This window comes from Copadichromis virginalis, linkage group LG17, assembly GCF_057382275.1.
Source record: "Copadichromis virginalis isolate Kocher_CV1m ecotype Utaka linkage group LG17, C_Virginalis_male_GT1.1, whole genome shotgun sequence".
NCBI lineage: Eukaryota > Metazoa > Chordata > Actinopteri > Cichliformes > Cichlidae > Copadichromis > Copadichromis virginalis.
Genome location: NC_140634.1, coordinates 38,068,703 through 38,096,135, shown reverse-complemented (window position 1 = coordinate 38,096,135; position 27,433 = coordinate 38,068,703). Strand labels below are relative to the sequence as shown.

At 40.1% G+C, this 27,433-nt stretch overlaps 2 protein-coding genes across 3 annotated transcripts in view; one reads left to right on the top strand and one right to left on the bottom strand.

Annotated features, from left to right (window-relative positions):
* Positions 1-2,573: 2,573 nt before the first annotated feature.
* Positions 2,574-18,448, bottom strand: LOC146689893 (protein mono-ADP-ribosyltransferase PARP12-like). The gene is made up of 12 exons (XM_085437583.1): positions 18,094-18,448; positions 17,090-17,225; positions 16,096-16,579; positions 15,961-16,011; positions 15,747-15,873; positions 14,870-15,029; positions 9,384-9,504; positions 9,190-9,286; positions 8,691-8,766; positions 6,532-6,662; positions 4,469-4,620; positions 2,574-4,210 (listed from the first exon to the last, which is right to left on the bottom strand). Exons 1-12 carry the CDS (start codon positions 18,366-18,368, stop codon positions 3,903-3,905), a joined length of 2,118 nt encoding a protein of 705 aa, XP_085293709.1. The 5' UTR covers positions 18,369-18,448; the 3' UTR covers positions 2,574-3,902.
* Positions 18,449-22,239: 3,791 nt separating this feature from the next.
* etv6 (ETS variant transcription factor 6) overlaps positions 22,240-27,433 on the top strand; it is a 29,028-nt gene continuing 23,834 nt past the window's right edge. The window contains exons 1-2 of one of the 2 annotated variants that reach the window (XM_085437833.1): positions 22,240-22,643; positions 26,353-26,479. In XM_085437833.1, coding sequence (XP_085293959.1) covers positions 22,614-22,643; positions 26,353-26,479 — 157 coding nt within the window. In that variant the 5' untranslated portion in view covers positions 22,240-22,613. Of the gene's footprint in view, positions 22,644-26,349; positions 26,480-27,433 lie in introns of both variants that reach the window. The other variant, XM_085437832.1, reaches the window with a different exon arrangement.

The window sequence follows — 27,433 nt, the reverse complement described above, 5'->3', positions numbered from 1 at the left end:
CCCTGCTTTTACTGTTCTGCACCTCCTCATCATTCTCTAACTCCTCCTGTTGTCCAAACAACAGCAACTGATAGGGTGGTAGGCCTTTCTCCTTGGACAAAGCGGCTATTATCAGTCTATTCAATAAGCTTCTACCACACAGAATACAACAACAACCGCAGCACTCTATAGTAGCTAGGAAACATGCCATTTATACTAACAAGGACATGCAATGGTCAATTTTTGAGTCAGATCAGTCTATTTGTTTGGCGCCGTCACCGGTTTCTGATTAGGCCTAACCCTCAGCCAGAGTTTACAAAGGTGATTGTGCAGGTATACAATGTGTCATGTGGTGATAATTAGCTCCAGCTTTACCTTTTATCTGGACAGCACTAGACTGGATGTGCATTTAATCACCTCATAGGGTCCAGTCCACCAGGGTTCAAGCCACTTTCCATTGTGAACTTTCACCCGCACCTAGTCACCAGCCTTTATTGCTGTAGTTGTAGTTTCCTCAGGCTCAGCCAGCTGCACCTGCTTAAACAAAACTTAAAAACTCGCTTAGTCTACGCTGTCATATATTCATCACAGTTCACCTGCCAAACATCCAGAGAGGTCATACGACCTCCCTCTCAGGGTTGGACCAGGCATTGGCCTGCCTCTCAGCGACTCATGTGGCATCAGGTGTGTATGCGCACCCGGAGAGGTTCTCATTGACATAAGAAAAATGGGGAGAGTGTCCACCCATCTCAGTTTACTGTCCTAATATATGCCACAATTTTTCTCTTCAAAGTCTGATTTGCCCTTTCACCACCCCTTGTGAGGCAGGGTGGTAAACAAATCGGTGTGTTATACCTAGAGCCTTTTCTACCTCTGCCAGTTCTTTATTGGACAAATGTGAATCATTGTCAGAGCATATGCTCCTTGGGACACCATAGTCTGCACTCATTCATTTTTGAATGGGATTGCTTCCACCTAGCTTGTGAAGCAGTCCACCGCCACCAGCAAGTAGCTGAAACCTCTCACTCTGTTTTCAACTCCCAAATCAGGGACTTGGGAAGCCAAGCTCTTGAAAATCTTGAAATATGTGGATCCGCTGCAAAGCTGCAGCAGCGTGTGTAAGTTGACAGCCACAATAAAGAAGTGTACTGAAAAGTGCAAACATGTGGTCGTGTCTGCCGTGCATCAGTGGTGCTGAAACCCAGGATTGGGGCTACCAGAGTCTTTGTGTGTCGGTATGATCTGTCCTCTTTCTTCCATGGGTGAATCCTCTTCGGGTTTGTTTTACTCCTCTGAGGAAAACGCAACATACCACATGTCTACTTCCACTGCCTTCCAAGCGTTTGGTGCGTCCGTGGCCTCCCAGGTCAAGCTCAGCGCTTTCTTGACCATTGAGCCCAGTGTTCTAGCCTCATAGTTGCTTCCAACTACAAGTGTGACATGAGAGTGTAAAGTACTCTCATCTAAGCCTGAGTTATACCCGGAGCTCTGTAGTTGGGCCTTCCTATAATATAATCTTTGCAACGGTTTTAAATGCTTCTTCAGTCTTCCCAGCAGTTTAAATATTTATAATTTCAACCACATTAAGGCTGGCAAAATAAATGCAATCAAAGGGCATGCATGAAATTAAACAATAACCTAAACTGGGTGAACTAAAACTAAAACATGGGGAGAAAAAAAAAAACCTTAAACATGGTGAACTGACATGGATACCTGAAGACATGACGCAGACGAGCAGACAAGGAACGACTGAAAACACACTGACTAAATACACACAGGAGGCTAATGAGGGAAGTCGGAACACATGGGGAAAACAGCTGACACACATGAACATAATGATGATAATGATGCATTGGTGGCTGCCCACTGCTTCACTGGGTGAATGGGTTAAATGCAGAGGAACTATTTCCCTATGGTGACTAACACATACACACATTACACACACAGACATGAAACATATGAAGGGCAAGGGAGACTTAACAGGGGTTGAAAACACAAGGGGAAACTAATAAGCAAATGAACTTAGATAACCTAATGAACTTAACCATAAACATCAAAATAAACTGAAACTCAAAACGCTGGGTCAAAAGACCCAGGATCGTGACAGACAGTGCAGGAGCGTGAAATGGCTAACCAATTACTTTCTCCAGTAAAGTAATTAAGTGAGGTACTGCATCATTTTAGGAAAAGTAAGGAGTAATGTGAAAGACATTATTTAAGTAAGGACCCAACATTGGTGACATTAATAATCAGGCATCGCCACCTGTGCATACTCAGCATGATTCAATATACATTATGCATTATCGCCTTTCTAGCATTTGACAAATCTGCTGCTGCTGTCACCACTTTCTCACACTGAGCACACGACTTAGAGTCTGGAGCCATTGCAGCAAACATCATCCAGCGTGATCACTTTGGCAGTGGGTCACTGATGATTCTTAAAAAGTGGCACAGACCTCCATGTGTTAGCCAACAGTTCCCAGGACTGTTGTGTGTTTTGCAACTTTGTTGCTTGCAGTTGCAACATAGCTGAATTCATTTGACGTTACCATCATAGTTGATAACTAAATGATGCCAGTTAGGCATGCCTCCTTTTTAGAATAGAATAGCCTTTTATTTTCTTTGTGCATGTACAAAACAAATTGTGGGTTCTCCACATCAACTGTGCATGAAATAAAAATAGAAACAGTAGGACGGCAAGAATAAAAAACAGACAAAAGGAGTACATACGACAAAATAAATATATACAAGCAAGAGAAATGCATCCAGAAGAAATGACCAAATTAGAGGACAGGTTGCAAAGTGCTTGAAAGTAGTGCAATGGACTTTGTCTGAGTTGAAAGAAGTGTAATGCTATATCAGTTATCAAGTTTTAACGCAACCTTTATGTTTTCGTGACTCCAAGAGCAGTGGTGTGCGCTCTGTAGTGCACAATGGGACGATCTTAAAGAGATTAAGAGCCACCACAGCATCGTCTTTGAGCTTCCCTTTTAATATTTTTCTCTTTTTTTTTTAGGTTTTTCCAAACACAGAGCTGCTGTTTGTTTCTATTCATGTTCTCAAAAGTTGGTCCCTGCTTCTTGTTGCTACCATCAGGCACCAACACATAATCCATCATGTGTCTCGGACAAGTCATTATAAGAATTTCTGACTCTAATGGTCTAATCTGACAGCATCCTTTATCATTAATTGACATTTTATGATTTGTTTGCATAATTAACACTAAATGTGGCAGACATATAAAACCTCCGAAGATAATCATGAGGAAAGCACTTGGTTTTTTCTTCTGATAAGGTTAACTCACTCCTGCTGTTTTTTAATTATTCTGTATAAAGGCTGGTCTATTTTCTATAAACAACACCTCAGCAAATGGGATCGTGCCAACCTTTTTCTTCATCTTCAATATGCTCATAAATACAAAGTGAGAGGAAATGCTGGCAATTTGTAGAAAATCATTTTACATTTGGTCAAGGTGGAAAAACTTCACCATCAAAACAACAAAAACAGAAATAGAAATAATAAAGTGCAACAGGAAAATGTAAAAATATAAATCATTCATCATTCAGCAATTTCATCAAGGTTTCCCCATCATTTGAATTTAACCTAAAATGTTTTAATATCATCTGACTGAGAAGCTAATTAATCATAAACTGTTAATCTACATTAACTACAGACCAGCTCACAATTCACATTTTCTAATCGTCTGGAAGTAAGTAAGAGTTCTTTTCTATTGTGAACATATCTGTCATTAATATCTACTGCTTCTTTTTTTATATTTATCTCTACATAAGATTTTTTGTGCTTTTTTGCTTTCAGGTATGTGTTTGCATATGATTAAATTATTCAGCACAAACTCTATTAAGCTCCTTCAAAATAAAATTTCCATTTCAAGACACTGCCTACCCCCTTTTACACCACTTTTGTTAAGCAATGACACAAGAATTATTATTGCCATTGTGCACATTAAGTAGGTTTGTGGTCTTGTACTGTATCAGGTACTCGGGGTAGATCTGCTGCTTCTCAAACACCACATATATGGAGGGGTCCATTACATCGTCTACACAGCTGTCATAGAAGTTTATGCCCCCTCCATCCTTGGAAGGAGGTCGGCGATAATCAGAGGACCCTATGGTGAAGTCTCCCACCAGCACCCGTGAGATGAACATGGCTCTCACATCAGTGTCTCCGGTGTATTTGTGGGAGTATCTGGCATCACGGGCAAAGTAACTACCTGTGTTTAGACACCAAAAGATACAATTATCAAAACTTTATTTGTGGGAAAAGACAAAGGGCTACGCATTATTTTCTTCAGTGATAAACAGAGACAAACAAAGCCTTTGGTTTATTTTTTTTAAAGTATCACTTCCCAGCACCCAAGGGTGTCACAGAAAAGACTGCAAGATTGAAATGAGAATGTTTGGAATTTTTGATTTTAAACGTATTTTTTCTGAAAACATAATTTGAATATTCAATAACCGTTTTAACTCACCTTTCCCATAAGCCGTTCCATGAGTTCCACAGATTCTCCAGTCAAAGTTGTTGTGGCAGATGGCGTCTACATCTTTGGAGTCAGTGCCATGAAAAAGCTTTTTCTCCATCACCTTTCCATCTCTGTTTTTGCTCTTCATTTGATTTTTCTGCCTTGAAATAGGAGGCAGGAAAAAACTAACTCTAACTGGTACATGTACAGTAAGTGCGGGAATATAAAGTGAATAAATATACTATAGACATCTACAGTATACATACTATATACATCTGCAGCAGCAGTCTCTGTAGCCACAAGTGGAAAGCAGGATAACATTGAATGCTAAATGCAGCTAAATGCTGTATAAACAACAGACGCAGCTTCTGTTTCTGAAAATATAGCTTAAATGTTCAGCTCAGGTTTGCAAAATTGCATCTGAACAAACCACAAGATTTCTGGAATAATGTCCTTCAGAAAGATGACACCAAAGCGGAGATGTCTGGCCACAGTGCACATCAAACAGAGTCTCTGCACAAACACCTCATACCAGCTTTCAAGCTCGGTGGTGGAGGCGCGGCGATTTGGGTTTGTTTGGTCTTTTACACAACAGGACCTGAGCACCTTGGAGTCACTGAGTCAACCATGAACTCTGTATACCAAAGTATTCTACAGTCTAATGCAGTGTTGGGCAAGTTACTTTGAAAAAGTAATTAATTATAGTTACTAATTACTTCTTCAAAAAAGTAACTGAGTTACAAGATTCTAAAAGTAATTAATTACTAGGAAAAGTAACTATTGCGTTACTTTAAAAAAAATGTTTAATTTTAGAGCATTATTGGCTGTTTTTGACTACTTTCAATTCTCCCTCTACATTTCACCTTGAAAAACTCTTTCCTTTGCCTTGTTTGGTCTCATCCTTTTCAGCACAACCTCACATGTTGGAATTTACAGTTACGTTTTCATTTTGACATACTGTATTAACACAATTGATCTAAAATCAGATAAAAACATTAACTCTGAGTAGAAAAAGTTATCTTTTTTACTGTAACAACCACAAACATGTTTAATGAATCATATTTCATAACTTTGAATGCAAGTATAAATTGTAAATTTTAAAATCATATGCACAAGTTTTGCAAACAACAAAATTGTTGTTGCAGTTTGCAGCCATTTACCTTTTACCCTTTTTTAAATAACCATTTCAAGCTATTTACATAACAATCAGGTGTTCTCCATTCAATAAGATGCCACACAAATTATTTGTGCCACTTCAAATATTTCTATCCACTATAAAGAAGAACATCACACCTGATACCTGCAGGTCTGACATAAGGTCATAACCAGAGAGGTCTCGCTGCGCTGTCCTTAGACAGTAAACGTGACGACACTATTGAGGAAAAAACGCCCCGTATATATTGTTTATCATGACTCTGGTTTTACGTGGCCTATCACCACAATTTAAAAACTGGTATATATCACCTTATTGCTTTGTCATCTTGAAGTAGTCGTGTGATTGGCTTACTACGACTACTTCATTCTTCCTCAGTCAAGCAGCAGCACTCATGCGATTGTTTTGCCCCCTTAGCTCCAGGTGTTTTGCCAAAAAGTAAGTAATCTGAGCGCGCACAGCTGCTCAAAGCTGTAGCGTCCAGATTACTTACAGCTACTTCCGTGCAACTGATATAAGGTGCGGTAACCTGAACACAGCTTCAACCGTCTGTTTGTTGAAAAATAGTAACACCGCATTTTAGTAACGGCGTTGTAATGATAGGTAGCAGTAATTAGTTATATTACTCGTTACTGAAAAAAGTAACGCCGTTACTTAGAACATTGTTATTCCCATCACTGTTCAAATGTGAGGCCATCTCTGAATGAATCCTGAATGAAATGCAGGGCTTTAACAGAGCGGTGCATAAATGAATGCCTGCAAACCTCAGCGAACTGACAGCTGGTAATACTATATACACTTTAATAAAAAGCTCAGTCATATCAGTTACACAACCATAACCTCACTTTAGCTGGCAGCAGTGGTACAGTAACTTTATACTCACAGTGAAAGATGGGTGCACATTAAATGAAATACGTACAACTGAAAGGCTTCCCATAGAGCTTTGTTCTGAATCCTCTCAATGTTGATGATGTCACAGTCTTTCATGGTTTTATAGAAAAGAGCTTCAGCCTCCTTAAATTCTTCTGAGCTGAGCTGGAGTGAGATTCGCTGTATGAAAAAAAAACAGGCACATTAAATATTTTTATTCACAATGACAACGAAAAATAACAAGTGCTCTGCTCTCTGCTTTTCCTCTCACCCCCAATTGCTCATGGCAGATGGCCCCGCCCCTCCCTGAGCCTGCAGTTAAAACGGAGTTTTTTTCCTTCCCACTGTTGCCAAGTGCTCGCTCATAGGCAGTGTTGGGAAGGTTACTTTTAAAATGTATTCCACTACAGATTACAGATTACATATTGTATCTTGTAACGTATTCCATTACGTTACTCAATGAGAGTAATGTATTCTGAATACTTTGGATTACTTAATATATTATCATGCTTTTTTACAACTACATGAATGTACTATTGCTGGGTGATTTATTACTGAAGGTTACTCGCCATACCAACACCAACTAGATGTTTAAATCTTAATATAAATGAGTAACAGTAGGTGGACATTAGGTAAGGCTGCACTTTTTGCAGCGATCTCGTATAGAAAACTATTCCACACGTATATAAAACAGGTCAGCGGCTCCGAACCGTAGTAAAGGGACCTCTGGCTAATACGTCGGGTACGTGTCGGGCTCGTAGATGAAAACTAGCTTTACTTTGTTGTCTGGGTCAACTTTGCTAGCGAAAGACAGAGAGAGGCGTTGGAAGGCTGCTCCAACCGAACTTATTGTTTCGGAGGAAAACACGAACACAGTCGAGTCTTAATAGCTTACTTACAGCTGGGCTCGTCAGGCTCTCTTTTTGGCTGCAGTGGTTATTATTATATTTACATGCTTCCAGCTCTTGTTTCTGCTCGATGACAGCTCATACTTTTCCTTTTTCTCCCTCCTCGCGCTCACAGACACATAACGGGTATGACAGTCCATTCTCCCTGCAGCACGGACTACACTGCCCATGAAGCTACATTCTTTAGGGCGATGCCTGCAACACTCTGCCTGTTGCCTTCATATTAAATCATTTAAAAAAATATTTCTTCACGTGACTATGAGATGCGAGAATGAGACGTTTGAGCCTCTTAATGCGGGTTTTGTTTGGGTTTCCACCGGCGTGGAATTACCAAAAATAGAGAGGGGACAGCCTAACATATGAAACAGGAAAGTAACGCAGTGTAATCCATTTATTTTAGCAAAGTAACTGTATTCTGAATGCCACCTTTATAAACAGTAATACAGTTACTCATATTTTGTATTTTAAATACGTAACGGCGGTACATGTATTCCATTACTCCCCAACACTGCTCTTAGGGGGTTGTCTGATTGTTGAGGTTTTCTCTGTGTTATTGGAAGGTTTTAACTTAATATATAAAATGCCTTAAGGTGACTTTTTTGTGCTATATAAATAAAATAAAACTAAATTAAATTGAATCGAATAGGGACAAATTGCCATCCCAATGCTTAACAGCAATCAGCTAATGTGTTTCTTAATAATAATGAAATAATAATTAGGCTGCCCTAATGTAATATACTTTTTTAGCCTATTCAAAAATACTAAAGTACTTTTGTTTACAAAAAAGAAATAAATGCCTAGCAATGCTAAATTGTATGTTTTAGCTTGTTTACTTTGAATAAATTGCTACTTAACGTTTTTTAAAAACTGGTTTTTTTCTTCTCCTACACCATTTGCAACAGAAACTCTGTTCTCACGGCAGATTAGCCAGACGGCTGCACTTCATTCATTTTCAAATTATTTAAGAATTTGTCACAAGAAAAAAAGACCCCATAAAAAACAGGAATAAAACCTTCAAGTGAACGAACATGAAGAAGCAGAAAACCTCGTATGAAACTGTCTTTTTCTGCTTCTAACTCGTTTTTATGAGCTGTCCTTCTAATAAATGAATTCATCCCGTCCAATGAAAAGCTTCGCATCTTCAACGCCAACACCATTTTGTCCTCATGTCTATTTGTCAGTAAATTTACTTGCTCACTTCTGTTATTAATATTATTAGAATACAATTAATTTCGAAAACATCTAAATTTAAGAGTGTGACTTACAACAGAATAGTTATATTTTATGTTTTTTACAATACCGAGCATCCTGTTTGAGGGATCTGTGTGTTGTCCCAGGTTTTTGGTATTGAAGTGGAGCTTTGAACTGAAGACCTTCTGCAGAGAGAAATTCAAATTTACTTTAATGATGTCATTTTTATAGAAGTTGAAAAAACAAGGCCAATTTTATTTTTGTTTAAAATTAAGTTTACAACTTTCCTGGATCCAGCATCAGCTCTTGTCAAGCTTTATGAAGCTGTACGCTACAACAACAATATTGTTTTTTATTTGTTTGCTTTTGGTTAGTGAGCTTTGTTTGACTCTAAAGACCAAGGCAATATCAGTACTTTGGCATGGTTACCTATCAGTATTGAATAGAAATTACGTTAGATTCAAGACAATATGCTGGTCTCTAGAGATCTTGGTGTAAAAATCAAATCCCATCTCCAACTGGAATAAAGATGACAAGAAAGTTCAAGTATCTAATGAATTTAGAAAAAAGTAAGGAAGTCTGGTGGAGCTGTTTTGGGGATGACATACCTGACTTTCTTTTTTAGGGCATCTGCAGCAGAGACAAACCGTGGCCGTCTACAAACAGGCCTTTTGGTGCCATAGTGCTTGTTTGTCTGAATCATGTCTGAGGGGCAAAAAAGTTTAAACTTGCACAACAATTATAAAGCTGATTTTATATTTTAACATGCAGAAGTATGCATGGTTCCCTATTCTTTGTTTACCTTGGAAACTGAGTGAATATGACTGTGAACCAGCAGTGAACTCCACCACGTCTTTATCATTGGCCAGAAACTTCTCCTCCAGCTTTGCACTGTTGATGTCTGCTGCTTCGTGTCCACCAATCTGCAAAGTGAGAACAGTAAAGGTGTTTTTAACCTTGAAGGAAACCTGCATCGGCATATGAACAATGAACAGTTCATAAGAAAAGGACAACTGCCAACCATAGGGAGGGAAAAATTGATACACCATAGTATCGTAATATTTAGCATGGTAATATATTCTGGAAATACTATGAACAAGAGAGCTGGTTTCATGGACCCTCGTGTTTACATTCAACTGACGATCATCCAACACTGGACACACTTAGCTTGACAGCGTGGCTTATCACGCAAGTAAAAATAAGACTGGAGTAAAAATTGGTGGCTGCCTGGTGATTTATTGATTTATTTATTCATATTCTGTGACCAACTACAACTTGTAGTGAATACATTTTTGCCCAGAGCTTGAGGATGTTGCACACTTGTGACCACGTTTGAGCGCAAGGTTGTCTGACAGGAGGCAAACTTACTGAAACCAGTTGCAGTCAGACTTGGACTGACTCTAATCACTCACAGAGAGATTGGCTAAGGTTTGCAGATAGCTTCTATCTAATTTATAAATGCAGACATATTACCACTTTAAGATGACAAAGCAACAAGGTGATATATACCAGTTTTTAAATTGTGTTGCTAGGCCACGTAAAACCAGAGTCATGACAAACTATATATACGCGGCGTTTTTCCCGAATAGTTTCGTCACGTTTACTGTCTAAGGACAGCGCAGCGAGCCCTCTCTGGTTATGACCTTATGTCAGACCTGCAGGTATCAGGCTGTGATGTTTCCTTTATAGTGGACAGAAATATTTGGAGTGGCACAAATAGTTTGTGTGGCATCTTATTGAATGAGAACACCTGATTGTTCTGTAAATAGTTTGAAATGGTTATTTAAAAAAGGGTAAAGGCTGCAAATAACTTTGTTTGCAAAACTTGTGCATATGATTTTAAAACTGACAATTTATATTTGTTTTTAAAGTTATGAAATATGATTCGATAAACATGTTTTTGGTTGTTACAGTAAAAAAATATAACTTTTTCTACTCGGATTTTATGTTTTTTGTCTGATTTTAGATCAATTGTGTTAATACAGTATGTCAAAATGAAAACATAACTGTAAATTCAGACACGTGAGGTTGTGCTGAAAAGGATGAGACCAAACAAGGCAAAGGAAATAGTTAAAGTGAATTGTTAAATGTTGTAATTTTTACAACAACAGAGTCCTGAGCAGAGAGGTCCAGCTGCAGTGTGTGCAAACAGCATCAGCATGGATGGATGGAGATACGTTTCCAGCAAGCTGCAACTTCACTGTGTGTGAAGATGACTTTTGAGGAGACTGTCTGAGTGACATTTGCCACGTTTGGAGTAAAATGGCAAGATGAGACAGTGGGAAAACACAGGACAAAGCTGAAGAGAACTGTCTGCCATTGGACTGCAACGTGGGAGAGGAGAACGGAGTGAGAGGAGCAGGTGAGCACACAGAGGAAGGCTGTCGTTTAGTGTGGGAAATCAAAATTTGGGTAAGCAATCCTGGGAAAAAAGGAAACTGCTTTAAGTGGGAAAATTGAGAAGGAGTCTGGACTACAAAATGAGAAAGGTACACAAAAAAACACACACACAAACAGCATTAACCATACCAACCCCACATACACATACAATGACACTCATGAAGACCAGAAAGCATCTTAAGCATGAGATTCTGTTTGTCATCTTGTCCAAGTCACTAGTAAGATGAAAAGTGATACATAGACTAGTGGACTGAATATTATAGGAGGACAAATGATTGCATCATAGGGAGAAAACAGAATGCTGATGAGAGGTTTTGACTGAGTGAGCTGATTGTTGAGTTTCTGGTGTGTGAAGAAGTTTTAACATGGCACACATTTGGTTACATGAGAAGAAACTCATTATGTGATGAGACAACAGGGTTATGCTGTGTGTTGTGTGTGGCTGATTGGATGAATGTTTGAGATCAAACTAGCTGATGATTTGTCTTTTGTTGCAAGGTTGAGCCTGCCAATTAGGTTTGGTATGATCCCCCCCCTTACTTTTTATTTTGTTACTTTCATAGTGCACTGAAAGTTTTGTTTAATATTCTCTCTCATCTAAGAGGATCTGAATGTTTGAATAGGGAGAACTACAACATGTTGTTGCGAACGGTTGCAAAGTGAGTTTCTCCAAAATTAAAACGGGCTCAGGTGAAAGCCACTTGTTTGGGACAATTAGGAAGCGAGTCCCTTTCTAAAAGGATTCAGCGAGGTAATCCAGTCTAAATTCTGTTTCTTTTTGAAATGTCGTCGTTTTGCTGAGGGTGGAAACAAAATGCGACGATAGGTTCCACTATCAGCAAAGAAAAAAAGAAACAATCGATGAATGAATAATGAGTGAAAATAAAAAAATGGGGAACTGACTGACTGGTAAAAGCTGACAAGACTGACTGACACCACTATTCAAGGTTACCCCATTCAGATGACAAAGGAGTGGATGTATCTCTGTGTGTGCCTCTTGTTGCAGGAGCAGGAGGACACCACAGGAGGAAACTTGGGTCACATGACTATGTGAACTCTGCAAATTTAACCTTTTTAGTTGTAATTTTTCTGGATGTTTTTGAATTTACCAAAGGTGTTATTCATCACCTTGTGTTGCTCACAGAGATCACTGTGAGAAAGAGTGTATACACCTGCGCAGCACTAACATTTACATTTCTTTTCTACAGCAGAGGGTTAATCATGTGATTTGATCATGTGATTTACAGCAGGACACACAACTTAGTAATGTTTTTCTACCACAGGATTACTGAGATTTTGTGTGTCAAGAAAACTGTGGTTACAGGCTGTGTGTTGGTGATGAAATTACACTGTGTTGTTGAGAAAATGTTGAAAATTACAGGGGAAGATGTGAATACAGTGTGATACTGTGTTGAAACCAGTGTTACTTCTGTTTTTTACAGCCGAGTGTTAACTTTATGACCTTTTACAGCACCTCTGGAACCTGTTGACTTAGGCCCGACCTCCAGGATGATCCGTGTGTTTGGCTAATGTTTGTTTTTCCTTTAAAGCTGCTTGTAAAGGATTCAGCACAGACAGACAAGTGACGATTGAACAGATGTGCAGTGGTTACTCAATAGTTACATGGGGCTTATTATCTGACCACTATTGAGCTCATGGTGAGTGACAAACTTAAGAAAAGTCACTGTCCAGTCACTGTAACAAAAAATAATTTCCCCCAGGGATCAATAAAGTATTCTGATTCTGATTCTGATTACAATGTGGAATGAAGTGCAGATGTTCAATGATTTGGAGCAAATTATGGAAAAATCAGGGGTTTAATGAGTTTAGAGTAACCCTGCAATTATACTTGTCTCTGTGATGCTGAATACTTTATTAATCTTATGCTACAGTTGGTTGCAAATGTGAGTTTGTTTTAACTTAAAGACTTTGTCTTCTAGGATACAGGCTCCGGGTGCAGCTGGGAGTTAAACAATCTTAATGTTTAACCTCTGACTAATGTATTGACAGGGTTACAGGTTTGGAGTGGAGCTGCTCCAAGAGGGAAACCCTGGAGAATTTTTTTTAGAAGAGAATGTGCAGCATTCTTGTGCATGTCTCATTGTGTGGAGTTGACACATGACGAGAGCCGTGTGGCACAAGAAGAGTGTCAATTTTAAATTTGCAGGTACCATGAGGAGAAGCGAGTAAGGAAGAGCGTCGACAAGATGGAAGCTGAGGCCAGGAGAGACGCTTCAAGAGGACCAGTGAGAAGCAGGGACCATCTGCAGGACAGCTGAAAAACCACAGTGGGTTGCACCACTGGGCTTCCAGAAGATCGTCATGAGGAGACTTCGCACAGCAAAATCTTAAATAAAGTTTCGACGTTGACGTTGAAGAAGACAACTAAGGTGTACGACGTGCTCTGCCTTAAATCGTCAGCGCGTTGGAACAGAAACTGAGGGATGAAGGGAGCGTGCCAAGCTCCAAAAGTGACAGCGCAGCGGGGGACCAGCGATGGAATTGTGGTTCTGTGTGAAGCACAGATGCTAGGAGACTGGGCGATAGTTGACACCACTTTTCCCAAGGATGAAGATCATCTAAAGGTGTCACTTTGCCATGCAGATTTGATGCTCTGCAGAGAAGCCTTCTGCGAGGGAGAGATGTAAACAGAGGAGCCTTTTGTCTACATTTACATCGTGTCAACTTCTCTGAGCTGGTTGAAGTTTTGAGCCATGGGTGGACATGACTCAAAAAGGGGGGAGAAGATCATAAACAACTTGATCCAATTTCCTTTATAAAATCTTTTTCTGCAGTGACAACAGGAAAGGAGAAGAGTTGTAAGTGCAGATGATTCACCAGTTGACTCTAACCCCCACAGGGTGCCTACAGTGAGAAGATTTGGGGGGTTGATAGGGGTCATAAAGAGGAGTGTTGACCAGGCTACAGCTCTGAAGTTAGCTGAAAGCCACATGGACAAACAGTAAAATCAACTGATGTGTTTGAATGCCTGTATACAGCTGGATTGTAGTGACATATGATTTGAGAATGTTGATTCTTCGTGTTTGACTGTTGACATTCATTTGTTTACTTGCAGGATGTAGTTTACTGTGTATGAGATGGAAGAACATAGTAGTTTAGAACATGTATTAATGGTGAACCTTTGCTGCAATAGGAGGTGAATGACGGCAGGAGCTGTGTGACATCTAAATCTACACTGACACTGTCAAAAACAAGGAGTGAGAAAATACTACACAGGAATAATCTGGAGCATAAAAATAACAAAACAGGAGGGAAATGTTAAAGTGAATTGTTAAATGTTGTCATTTTTATGCTTCCCATCTCTACATTGATTCAAACTGTGTGATCAAAGACATTCCTTTGTCTCACCACCTCTCCAGCCACTCTGTGCTGGGAGAGGTTTTATTGTAGATACATCCTATATGAAAGATCTGTTTCTTGTGTTGTAAGCTTCCAGCTTTATGATCATTTTGGTGAGCAGGAGGTCACACAAATGCACCCCCATGACACACGCATTCTCACATACACACACGTTTAAAACATGCTGCATATGAACAGTGCTAATAAAAATGCAGAGAGGTCGACAGTGATCACTGAGTATTTTTAAGGGCTTGTTCAGATTAAACAGAACAAGATGAGAAGCATTAAAACATGTAATGAACACAGTAGAAGTTTGGACCCAAAAGCAGGGTTCATACTTCATCACTAACAACCAGAAACAGTTTTCTGGAGCTATTATTTAAAAAGCTTCAGAAGTGTGTTAAAGGTGGTCCATTTTGTATGATTGACATCACTCATAATTGTCCTGAAAAAAAAATGTTGTGGGTCCTTATGGGTTAATTTTTAGCAATCTGCCAAAATTTCTGTCAACACTCTGTAGTTACTCACAGCGGATGCAAACATGTTCCAACTCCCATCCTGCCAGTACCAAAGCCACTCGGTGGTGTGGATGAAGGTCGGCTCGATCACCGAGTTTTCTGTCGAGAGTCGACGCACTTTGTTCTGTCCAAACGTCATCGTGTCAAAGTGCACGGCCAGGCTGGTACTACTGCAAAAAAACAATCAAGAAAGTATTAACATCAGTTCTACCAAAACCTTTGTGCATTGAAACACTCAATGAAAGGATTTTCCTGTAGCAACAGAAAATCTTGTCTCACCTCATATTTTCTCTTTGTTTTACAATTATGTTAAAGTTTCAAATTATTATTATTATTTTTTTAAACTTTGTCAAAGTTTAAAATGAGCATCTGTTATTTTATCAGTGTATATATGAAAGAAAATATGGAAAAGCTTAATAGTTCCACTTTATCTAAAAACATTGAGATGATTGTGTCACGGCCAGGCGGATCAGCTGCACTGTCTCTCTTCCTCTCTCTCTCCTCTTCTCTCTCGCCGGGGCGGACTCACCGTGGGTTCACGCCCTCGGGAGATGAGACACCTGGGTCTCATGAAGATGATCAGCATTTAAGCCAGGAGGTGACTGCTGCTCCTCGCTGGATCGTTGTCTACCACGCATTAGTGAAGCCAAGCTACTGCAAGTCGGGTTAAGTGTGTTTCCTTTGTGCGTTGTATTTAAGAATGCGTGCTTTTCCCCTGGACCCCCCCCCCCCCCCACCCCCCGCACCTTCTTGTATACACACCTGGTGAATTGTAAATAAATCTTTCTTGTGTGCATCTGAGCCCGGAGTCCTGCGCTTGAGTCCTCCTCCAAACCGTAACAGATTGTGTAAAATAAATCTCTGAAGAAGTTCAATTGTGTGAGTACCTGTATGAGTTACTGGGGTCACAGTAGTCTCTCTCAATTGTCTCATTGTCGGGCAAATCAGTCCACTGGACTCCATCTTGGACCTGCCATCGGTACGGCATCTTGTCATGAGCTTTATAACATCGATCTAAGGAGAAAGAAGAAAGACAGCTGGTCAAAGTCAAGAAAGAACTACATTAAAGCCTCAAACACTTACTAACCATGACTTTCTCACCATCATGTTTGCAGTGACCTTTAATGAAGTACATGCAGATCCCTGTTTTATCTGAAAGAAACAGGAGATATTTCACACACCTTGTTTAGACAGCAGTTTTAGTTCATCTCCCCATAGAAGTGTTTCCAGATTTACCTCTAATGGTCCTCTGTCTCTTGTTGTGCCCTTTGTTGGCTTTTGCAGCTTCATCGTCAGCTGCATGAATGTCACTTGAGAAACGGGCGTTTTCTCGGTTGACCGGGTTACCGTGTTTCCCTCTATCCCAATGGCGTGGCCGCTTTTTGCTCTTACCAAAAAGACTGTTTTCATCAGTGTTGTTGTCATTAGCAGAGACTTCACCACTGGAGCAGTTTCCTCTGTGGACTCTATCTTCCCTGTTGGTTCCAGCCAGTCTCAAAGCCTGTTTATTTGCATAAGCAGCCTTCAAGGACTGAAAGAGTGTGTCAGGTACCCTTCTAACTTTCAAAGCTCTGAATGGCTGTGGAGCATTAAAATCGTGGTTCTTCCAGCAGCTGCATTCACGGCTGATGTAGTTCTCACAGATGTGGAGCCTCCTGCAACCATCACCATCCCGACACCTGCTGAACTCTCCATCACCATTGTTGTAGTTGTAGCATATCTGATGGAGAGAAGAAAAGAAAAGATGGTTACAATCATAGCCTGTATATAAAAGATGGATATGGCCAATGTTATATCCATTATTTATGTTAACTAGCTATAAGCAAGAGGCGGATCTGACTGAGCAACTGAGGACATGTAGCACCCACATGTAAGTAGGTATAACCCAAAACCATACTTTGCTTTATCACAGCAATAAAAGCTCGATAAATTAAAGTTAGCAAAATGCTATCTAAATAAATAAAATGTGAAACTGGTGCCCAAGATCCTAGACGTATTGGGAATATTTTTACTGAGGTCATCGGTCAATGTGGGATCATTTTCTTATTAACTTGTTTGCAACAGAAAAACTCTCTCAAGCTTTTTAATATTGTTGTATTTTGTGAAGTTGGTGGGAAGGTTGAGCTGGATATCAGCATGACAAGAAAATGTGTCTAAAGAAAGGCTGCTTGATCAGCAGATCCAGTATTGATTGAAATTCAACTTAAGAGTGCTCGGTAGTAAGACTCACAGCAGGAAGGAGTGTGTGGTCACTCTGCAGCAGCAGGGTGCACAGCTCCTCTCGGCTCAGGCTCTCCAGCTCATGCTGCCTCAGAAGTCTTTGGTTATGCTCAGACGTCAGCTCATGGGAGAAGCTGCAGCCCCTCCTGTTATAACAGAATCCACACAGCTGATTCGTGACTGTGAGTGCTAGCATCCATTTGCTCAGTTAAGAAGAAAAAACCCAAACCAAAAATAAAAACAGTGTAATACATTTAAATGAGCTGATGTCTCTCACTGTGGGATGATTATGAAAGCTTATCTGTCTGGAACAAAGTCAGCTGTTTTTGAGGCTGTTAGTGCTTAAAACCAAAGGGTTATATCAAATGACAGCCTAATAAATCATGGTAGTAATATTACATAAATGTCAAACTTAGGTTTTGGGACATACGTTTTAATGGGATTAGTCCAATACCAGCTTTTTATATATAGCTGGGTAGAACTAGAATCCCTTTAACATTTAAAATTGAGACAAAAAATTCAACCAAACACACTGTAAAGCCATTTTCCTTTCACTTCCACTCTTTTTTCTAACTGCTAAGCTAAGCTGATGTTGTAGCTGCACATAAAAAAAAAACATCAGAGAAAATATGTCTAAGGGATTTTGGTTTTGCTTTTTCAAGAACAGCTCTATAAATTCTCTGTAGGCTCCTCTTGTTTATCTGTTTGTGTCTTCATTTCTATTCCTGTTATTTGAGTTATTACAATATATGTGGCAGGTGTATGGCAATGTCCAAGGCAAATATTGCATAGTGTTCCTCCCAATTACAACATGGTTCAGTCCATTGTGTCAAAACCTTGTTTGTTGTCAGTAGCAACCGATGCAGATATCAGGTTTACACGATAAAAGAGTTTGAAATCCTGCCTCCACCTGAGCTGTCAGATGCAGCTTTCTGTATACAGATACAGTGTGCAGAAATAATAATACTCCAATGCAATAAACTCTATAATTTACTTTAAGTCCAGCATGTTTACCTGAGCTGGCTGAACTCACAGAATCCGAAGAGGAAGTTTTTGCACAGGTGCAGACCCCTGCACGTCCCCGGGCAGTCTTTGCCTCTGCAAAGTCTCAGGCGGGTCCTGGCCACCACCTTCTCCTGTCCGTTTGGACAACACCGAGCAAATTTCTCTCGGTTCGAAATGATCTCCGACAACTTCGTGGGATCGCCGGAAAACAGATTATACACTAAATCCTCCGTGTTGACTGCTCCTTGGCCGGCGCAGATCATTTTCAGTATTTCCGTCTCCATCGTTTCCGAGCTCTGCCTGCGTTAACTTCCACCTGTGAGACCAAAGCGCAGCCTGACTACAGCTTCATGTGAGGAGGAAAACTTCGGTATCATTTCTGATGATTGGAAAGCGAAACTGAACTATTTTTTATCTTGAACTGATGCTGTAATGCTGCTGATTTCCACTTGGGGGCGTCACCGCGCTGTATGATCTCCTAATGCGTCCCACACCTCGACTGAACAGGGGAAGAAAGAAGGCTTTCTTCCGCTTCACAGCTGAACAGAGTGAAGAGATTTCCAGTAATGCTATAACAAAATCAAGTCTCATTAATTTTATCTAAATGCTTTCTGCATTCTTCTCTTCAAAGAGTCTCTAATCAGATTACTGTGTTTTTACAGTAGGTGTTTAAGATTACATATGCCACTTTTAAAAATCCGATTATTGTAATCCCATTATTGCCATCTGTTAGTCCCACCAGCTTGAAACATGCAGCAGAACGGCTGCTGCCTGCAGTTTGTTTCCACCTCAAACATGCAAAAAGAAGGATTGGGCTTATTGCCTATTATAATCAATATGTGCTGTATTTTAACCGGAAATTCATGTAAAAATTTACTGTCGACTTTTAAATTGATTTTCTCATTTAGATGAACTTCCAGCACATTATAATGGATATGTTTCATTAGCACTGGAAACCAGCTCACCAGGTCTTCGCCTCCAGCTGCAGGAGGAACATTTAAAGTTCCCTGGCATCACTCATCTGCATTTTCTTGTTAACGTGCAGCACATTCCCCACCAGCTTCATTGCTTCCTGTTCCCCTCCCTTACTCCGAGGAGTATAAACATGTTGGAAGTGATTTTTCCATTCCTTCCCCCCCCCCCCCCCCCCCACCTCCTTTTTTATTGCCTGTCACTTCTTCCACCATCTGCTGCCACCAGAAACTATTATGCTTGTTACTCTGAAAAAGCAACATTTTCTTTAGTATAATAAAGGAATACAGACAAATCTGACCAAGAGGATCACAATGACCAGGTTAAGTAGCCTACTATATAGTCATTTGGTCAACAGTCTAAGATGCATAGCACCTTACTTGATTAAGATGTTTAAATCAAATTATTTCGGAGGACATTACCTGGTTCAAAGAACTTATTTTACAGTAACTATATCCTATATAATCGATCGGTTTCCTTCTTCAATATCAACTGAATTTTGATTATCGGGGGGCAGAAAAACAAGCTATTAGTGCTTACAGATGACTAATAACAATGACCAACTGTAGTAAATCCAGTAGTTCAATCTAGTATTTTGGACTGCTAACCCAAATATTCAAGAACCAAATGAAATCAAAACACTTGACTTGGCTAAAAAAGAGGCTGAGCATTTTATGTGGCTGAGGACAACTGCAGAGTGGTGTTAATTACCAGTGTATTTGTCATTACTTCATATTACACATACCCAGTTTGTGCCCTGAGGTTTGACCACCAGTGATATGATCGGTAACCACTCTTGCCTTCCATTTTGAATGGAAGTGTATTACCCGACCAGCAGGCGAAAACCCTTTTTGGTCTTGTTTTGTTTGCTAGGAAAATGTTGGAACCCACAGTTTGAATGGAAGACACCAACTTATAAGCAAACACTTGCCAGTAGAACATATATAGCCTCCCCTACCGATATATTGGTAGGGGAGGCTATATCAATCGTGGATGTTAATTGGCCGATATTAAAATAAATAATAATAAATAAATAAAAGAAGATTATTTTTCACTGTCACTCTATATTTGTAAAAACTCATAAACAACAAGACATAACGAATGTTAGGAAACTATATGTGTGTCTTTGTCAAAGAAAAAACAGTGAGTGATATGTCAGATTTTTAAAGCGCTAAATATCAGTATTGGTCTTAAAAATCCTCTATCAGTCTGGCTCTAGTCAAATCTTTCGTTGGTGGTGAAACTGTGAAAAGTGCAAGACAAACCAGAAATGGAGACCATTTGCCACCTAAGTAAAAGTTGCACATTTTGAATGCACACATCCTCTGTTTCCAGTTTGTGTTGCATTTTTCAAGCTTTACTACCACTCAGCTAGTTGGCGAGTGGGTGCCAAGTCAATCGCCTCACGATCACATGGAGGTGTTTGGTTCAATACTCACTTTTTGACTTCTTTGTCGCCATCAGATTTCACTGAGCAACAGCCAAGAATTTGTAGAAAAAACTCACAAACCGGTTATACCAATAGGGGTTCAGCAGGAAGATGTGTAGAAAATGGCAAGAGATACTGCCTGATAACTGATTTAGACTTATGCTTCCTTTCAATGTAAATCTATGAATCTCTAATGACTCTAACAATGACTATAGTTTACAGAATGAATGTCATAAAGGCATCAGAAAAATGTGTTTACTGACGTCACGGTGCAGGGGATCTCTGTTGGTGCGTCCCATTTGAAAAACAGAATCATTCAGCTGGAATGCTCACTCAAGCCGGACTTCCATCTAGGAAAGTTAAAGCAGCATCAATGCCTACTTAATAAAATAAGATCACAGGAGTGCACGTAAGCTTTAATAACGCTGGAATACTTGAAGAGTGCACCACTAATCTTAGGCATTTGTGACTTGCTAAATAAGCCACACATTTCCTTGCTTTTTTGACTTTATTACTGCTCTTAACTCAGTGTTACATCACACCCCCTCCAATATCTGACTTCAGAGCTAAATGGTATGAATTTGCAACCAAGGGAGTAGAGTGTAAAAGAGTAAGCCACAATAAGTTACGACACTAAAACAAGATTGTTTTCAAACTGCATTGTCATAACCCATATTAGATTTTTAAATCTCTAAATATCCGTTCAGAGGAGTAGCCCCCTGCTGGCCATTGGAAAGAATGCAAGTAGAACACACGGTCCACGTAACATATCATGGTGTGTCTGTGAAGATTCTCAGTCATCCAGGTCATCGTAGTCAAAGGAGCTTGCAAAGAAATGCGTCTGGACTTCTTTAAGTTGCTTGAAGACGTTTCACCTCTCATCCGAGAAGCTTCTTCAGTTCTAAGGTCATGGTGTAGTCCGAAAACATTAGAAATTCTGAGTTCAATATGGAAAGCCCCCCTCAAGTCAGAGTAGCACCAGCAATCTCCAGTTAACCTGAGTTAGCACTGATCTTAAATGGTAGCGAAACCGTAAATCTTTTAATCTGTGCTACCAATGTTGTGTATTTGTGACTCACTGAATGCAGGGATGATTTTAGGCAAAAATAAAAGAGGCAGAATGCTGTTTTGGCTTAGAACCAAACAAATGCTGTTTTTCATCTCTTTTTCCAAACACAGAGCTCTGAGGTAGCTGTGTCCATTTTCAACATACAGTCTGTGTTCAACATACAGTCTATATGCTTTTTCTCATAAAGCTAAAAAAGCAAACATAACCCCCCCCAAATCAGCCCAGTGAGGTGTGGCCTAGTTCTTTGAATCACTTGACAACAAATACTTTAAAATTCTTTTTAGTCTTATGTTTGTTTCTTATAGTATTACTACAGTCACACCTTTCGTACAAGGGATTTAAAAAGTATGAGTTAAGCAGAAGTGATTTTACAGTAAATGTGAACTAATTCATCTCATATTAAATCCATGTATTCCTTCTACGCTCACTCGCATTTTTGCGTCTGCCTAATTAAAGCGTGAGGCTTTAGCATTTTGTGTAACCGCATTTGCCTTAAGCTTTGATTTAAAAGAAAAGGCAAATTAAAAAAAAAGAAGTCTGTCTTTTTAGCCTCTTCGCCTGCAGTTGTGTGTGTAGCAACGCGACCTGCCTGCGATTTCCTGCTTTGGGTTTCCCTTTAAAAGGGGGCAAGGCTCAATGCTGGGAATTCACGTCATTTCGCCGTTTTACACACGTCCAGATCAATGAGAGAGAGAGAGTGAGAGAAAGCGAGAGAGAGAGAGAGTGGTGTCCGCCGAGCTCTCTCTCTCTTCGGTCTCGCTCTTCCAGGAAGGGATTATTAACCAGCGCGCTGCCGACATGTGAAGGGAAAACACACGCAGACAAAAGAAGTTTTCACGCCGACGACCACGCTATGGACCCGGCCAGCAAATAAAGGAAGGAGGAGGAAGAAAAAAAAGGAAAAGAAGCGGGCTACATGAAAAAAACAACTTCTCCCACAAACACAAGCCGAGCAGTCGGGCTGCCGCTCGCGCTGCAGCTGTGCGGGTTTCTATAAGAAAGGAAAGAAGATAAAGAACAGCGCGCGACGGAAAAGTGGAGAGAAGTTGACTGGAGATAATGTCTGAATCCTCCTCCGCTGCGAACAAGGTAACACCGTCCGCTCACCCTCCCCTTTTAACGCGCTCCCTCGTTTGTCTTCAGGAGACAATTTCAACTGTTTGGTTTGAGTCTCCGCTGCGTGTGATAGAGCCGCCAGGGTTGTATCACCTCCCGCAGACTGCTGTACAGCGCCATTCAGTTTGTTTTGCTAGTCATCTGTTGCTCGCGGCTCCACGCTCTGAGTTCGCCTCCACTCTGCTCATGATTGGAAGAAGTCGTGACTGTGTGACTGTGTGACTTACCGACGACCCCCCCCCCCAAAAAAAGTAAGCAGAGATCGGGGGGCGAACGAGTTGCAACCTGCATGTATCTGTAGCATCAGTAAAAAAAAAAAAGCTTTCCCCCCTTTAACTATATGAGCTGAAGGTGGGTGTTAGGACTGCATCTGAAGCAGGATTTAATGGATAAGCAAACGCTTGTTCTAGAGCTGAACTGAACTATTCATCTAAAGACAGTGTACGGTGGAGGGGGAATGGTTGATTTTTCCTCCCTTTTTCAACGACGAGGAATTAATCAAAAACAGATACATAAAAAAGGCAAAGGCTGCATTAGAGGTGCATGCATCATTATGCAACATGATTCAATGCAAATAAATGTTTTTTCTGATAGCAACTGTTTGCAGGCAAATGCAGGCATTTAATAAAGTGCACCAGTTGTGACATTTTAGACAGATACAGATACCAATACCGATATTTTATATATTTATTGAAAAAGTGTTTTTTATTCCCTGGGATAAGAAGAGACATATTTATAAAAAGCGACTTATATGTCTTAAAGGCCTTCGCACAAATTTGGAACAGTTATTTTATCGACAAACACACAGCTAGCTAACTGCAAACAACAAACGATACTGATGCTAGGCCAGTGTTTACTCTGTTTTTGTTTGTGTGTTTTGTGTTGTTTTTATTTATCCTTTTTAAAAGGATATAAAATTAAAGGAATAAAATTATTGTCTGAAAAAATTAGATACCAACCGAATTATCTGTTGGCCTATACTGGGCTAAGTTAGCTATTTGCTGGTCTATTGGAATTCGCATTAAAAGCAGCTGATTTAAAAGAAAAATTGAAGCTGTGTCCGCACTGGAAGTGATTTGCTTATTGCGCATAGCTTTAAAGCTGGCGTTTGGTTACTTGTGGACATTCCAGGCTCCAGTTTTCTAGGTAAGCGTTTAATGCATTCACTACCAGGTTATAAGTCACTCGTGGTATTCTGTGTTCTCACTGATGGTTACTTTTACTGGTCGCCTAAAAGTTGAGCTTATATTCATTCTGCACTTTGAATACCCACAGCTTGTACACAGCTTAAAGATGAGAAACGTGTTGTGAGTGTTGACATTTTGTAGTGTGACCTCTAGAGGGCACACTGCATTTTTAAAAATCTTTAAATCGCCAAATATCGCTATTGATTCAAAAGAAATAAGGGAACTATAAAGACTTTGGCTAAATGTCTGACGACAGCATAATAATGTAAAACTGATAATAAAAGTAAATATCATTGACTGCCATCAGTTTTGGTGAATGCGGCCAATATCAGCTGATATATCAGTGCGTCTCTAATATTTTGGCTTTTGTAGCCGGTGGTCATACTAGGTGTAAACAGCTTAAACCCACTTTGTGCTTTCCAAGAGCATGTTGTGATCTGTGTGATCCATCGATTAATCATTAATGAAGATGATACACGGTTGCAGCATGAAGACAAGGAGACAATATTGATCAGCAGAGACTGAATGCTAAAAATAGCTGATTAACCTGCAACAATTTTTTGATCCGATTATTGTTTTTGTCACACTAAAACTGGCTTTGTGCTTTTATTTTTGGACATTAGTCAAAAATCCAAGTCTATCACTGTAACTGGGACATGTAATAATAGAAATATTATTTGAGGTGCCAAGGTCAGACTGAAATAGCTCAAAGCAATGCGCACTGTCCAGTAACTGAAAACGAAAAACAATGTTTTGTTTGTGAGGGATGTCTGCTCATTACTGAGTCTGATGTCAGGGCACGATTGCTGAGGAATGATCAGAACTTCCCTCTGAGAACTTTTACCGTCAGAGCGAGAGAGGACGACTCCCCCTCACCTTCGGCTCTGTCGCAAATCACTTTCCGTTGGTCCCAGAGGTCGCGTTTTCACAGACCCAGGCAAAGCTGTGTGAAGACGCAGGCAGCTGAATTTTTAGACAGCTGAATGTCAAGAGAAAGGCCTTCTGCCTCTGAGACGAGGAAATAGAAGACTGGAAGATTATTGCTGGGGTTCCACAGGAAATTCCTGGTACATGTAGTTGTTGTGCAGGTCTCGAAGTAGCTGGGTGGTGACAACAGGTTGGAAGGTGAAACGGCAAGAAAAACAAAAACAAAAAAAAAAACTAACTAAAAAAAAACCCTGAGCTTCATTTCCTCAAGAAACCAAGGTGGAATCATGCTTTGCAGGAAAGGAAACCAGTCAACAGAAAATTACAGTTAACTGGAAAACCTCATACTTTTAGCCTGCGTTCGATGCACGCCATAAACAGTAGCAGGGCTGAGTGTCTTAAAACGTCAGAGCATCGTGGAGAATACAGCTGCTTTAACCGTTTAATGTTGCACAGTGGTATTAATACAATCAAAGCAGTGTGATTTACAGAGTTCAAACCTTGTAGATTTCTCATAAAAATGCACAAAATCTTTACATTCAAGCAACAGAAACCAGTGAAAAACTCCCATTGTTGCCTGACTATTGACTGAGAAATTCTTAGGCGATAGTTCATGTTATTCAGATCTTTGAAAGTCTCACCTATGTACTGACTAACCATGAAAAGGATTTTTGTGTTGAAAGGAAATAAGACATCATTTTGTTATTATGTCATTTTAAAGCTTTTGCAAACCACAGTGAACCATCTGAAAGAAAACAAAGCAAATACACAGAATTTGCTTGCACGTCCATACAAGGACGCTGACTAACAATTGTGTTAATTATGTCCTGATTATTATCTAAAGATATTTATGTGTAGAGTGTCTAAATTCCCAGAAATCACTGAAAAGGATTGTTTCCTTGCAAACAGCGAAAACTCCAAATGCATGATGTTAAAGTCATGCATTTCAACATAACTTTATTGCTCTACCGTGTTGATATGATTCATTCTTTTCTAGATTAGTCCAGCAATGAAAGTAATGCTCGCATTTTGACTCATGAAGTAAAAATGAAAACCAGAAATGCTGTTTATACTGGACAATTTCAAGATGATGCTTTTAAAATCCAAAAAGCTGTCATTGTTCAAATATGTGCCATTTTTAACTGTTTCTGAATCTTTAATCCATGAAAAACCACATAGATTAGTCAGTTTGTCTTTAAACAGAAAACATGATTTCTGATGTAAATCCACTGTGGTCGTTGACAACCAAGAGCAGGAGAGTCTGTGGTCAACATCTTGTCCGTCAGTGTATTGCTTAGTTTAGGACCATAACTCAGTCCAGTGCAACACATGTCCTAAAGCATGCATGGCATTCTGGGTATTTGGATGTCCAGAAAGTGACTTCACAGCTCAACTGGCCAGAGCATCAGTTTATCAGGCGCACAGTCTCCTCTGTGTACCGAGGCTAGCCGTTAGTGTGGGTGCACGGCGAGGTGAGGCGAGTCGGCGTGGTGCTGTTTGGGTTCAGGGCCGGTGCATCGCAGAGCTTTGTGAGCCATGCTTTGTGTCTCTGTGTCTATTCATAGCAGGAGAGGAGCTCTTTCAGTCCTTCCGCGAACCCGCTGCCAAACTCTACTTCCTCCCCCGTCCATGCTCCCGCCGCGAGGCCAGCCAGCCGAATGGAGGACGAGCCTGCCAGGCTGCCTGCGCACCTGCGTGAGTCACACTCTCTTGCTTACACACACACACACACACACACACACACACACACACAAAAGGATGACCAGTCACTCCCACATGCATCGATCAGCCGGTCATTTGAACAGGACAGATTGATTTTTGTCAGTGTTTTTGGTATCTTGCTCTGGAAATGTTTCCGCTTGGTCCTAAGTGATGATCTGGGAAACCAGATCTGAAGTTGTCCTCATAATTTGTTCAAAAATCCCTTGTCAAGGTGAGCTTTTTTCTCTCTCTCTCTCCTGCTGACACAGTTTTAACTTCTGGAGGTGATGGCATCGGAGAGTTTAGGTCAGCAAGCAGAAGTAATGGACTATCAAAGTGAGGACATGAATAAATAAAAATAGTTAAAACTCATCACATCCAGTCAGGGCAGCACACTCGCTATTATCACTGCATGAGTGCTGAGCTGGTCATGCTGTGTCTCTTAGCCGGGAGGCATTGAAGCAGATCTGGGGTCAGGCTTTTAATAACACATGCTTCCACTGGAGCACAGCTGACTGACCTTCTGCACTGCAATAACAGCTACAGACAATATGGACCAGAGAACATACAATACAAGGAACCATGTTTAAATTAAGTCTGTTCAATACACAAGATCCTTACTTTACATGTTCCCCGATCATTCAATTAGATGATTTCTTAAACATCTTTAAACGCAACATCCAAATAAGTCCTTGGTCACCAAGTGGCTTAAGGATAAAGTGTTTACTAATATGAAAACATTTAGTTATTTAATTATCTTAAAAAACTGTGCACGCTTACAGGTGGCCAATCTACTACTTTAAAATGAGGAGATTAGACATATAAGACATCTCTATAAAGGGATTACAAACCTTTGGTTAGCTAGCTTTATAGATGGTATGCTGGATATCAGGAAGTTTTCCTGTGTTAGCAAGTAAGATAAGTAACACTAGCTAACATTATATCACA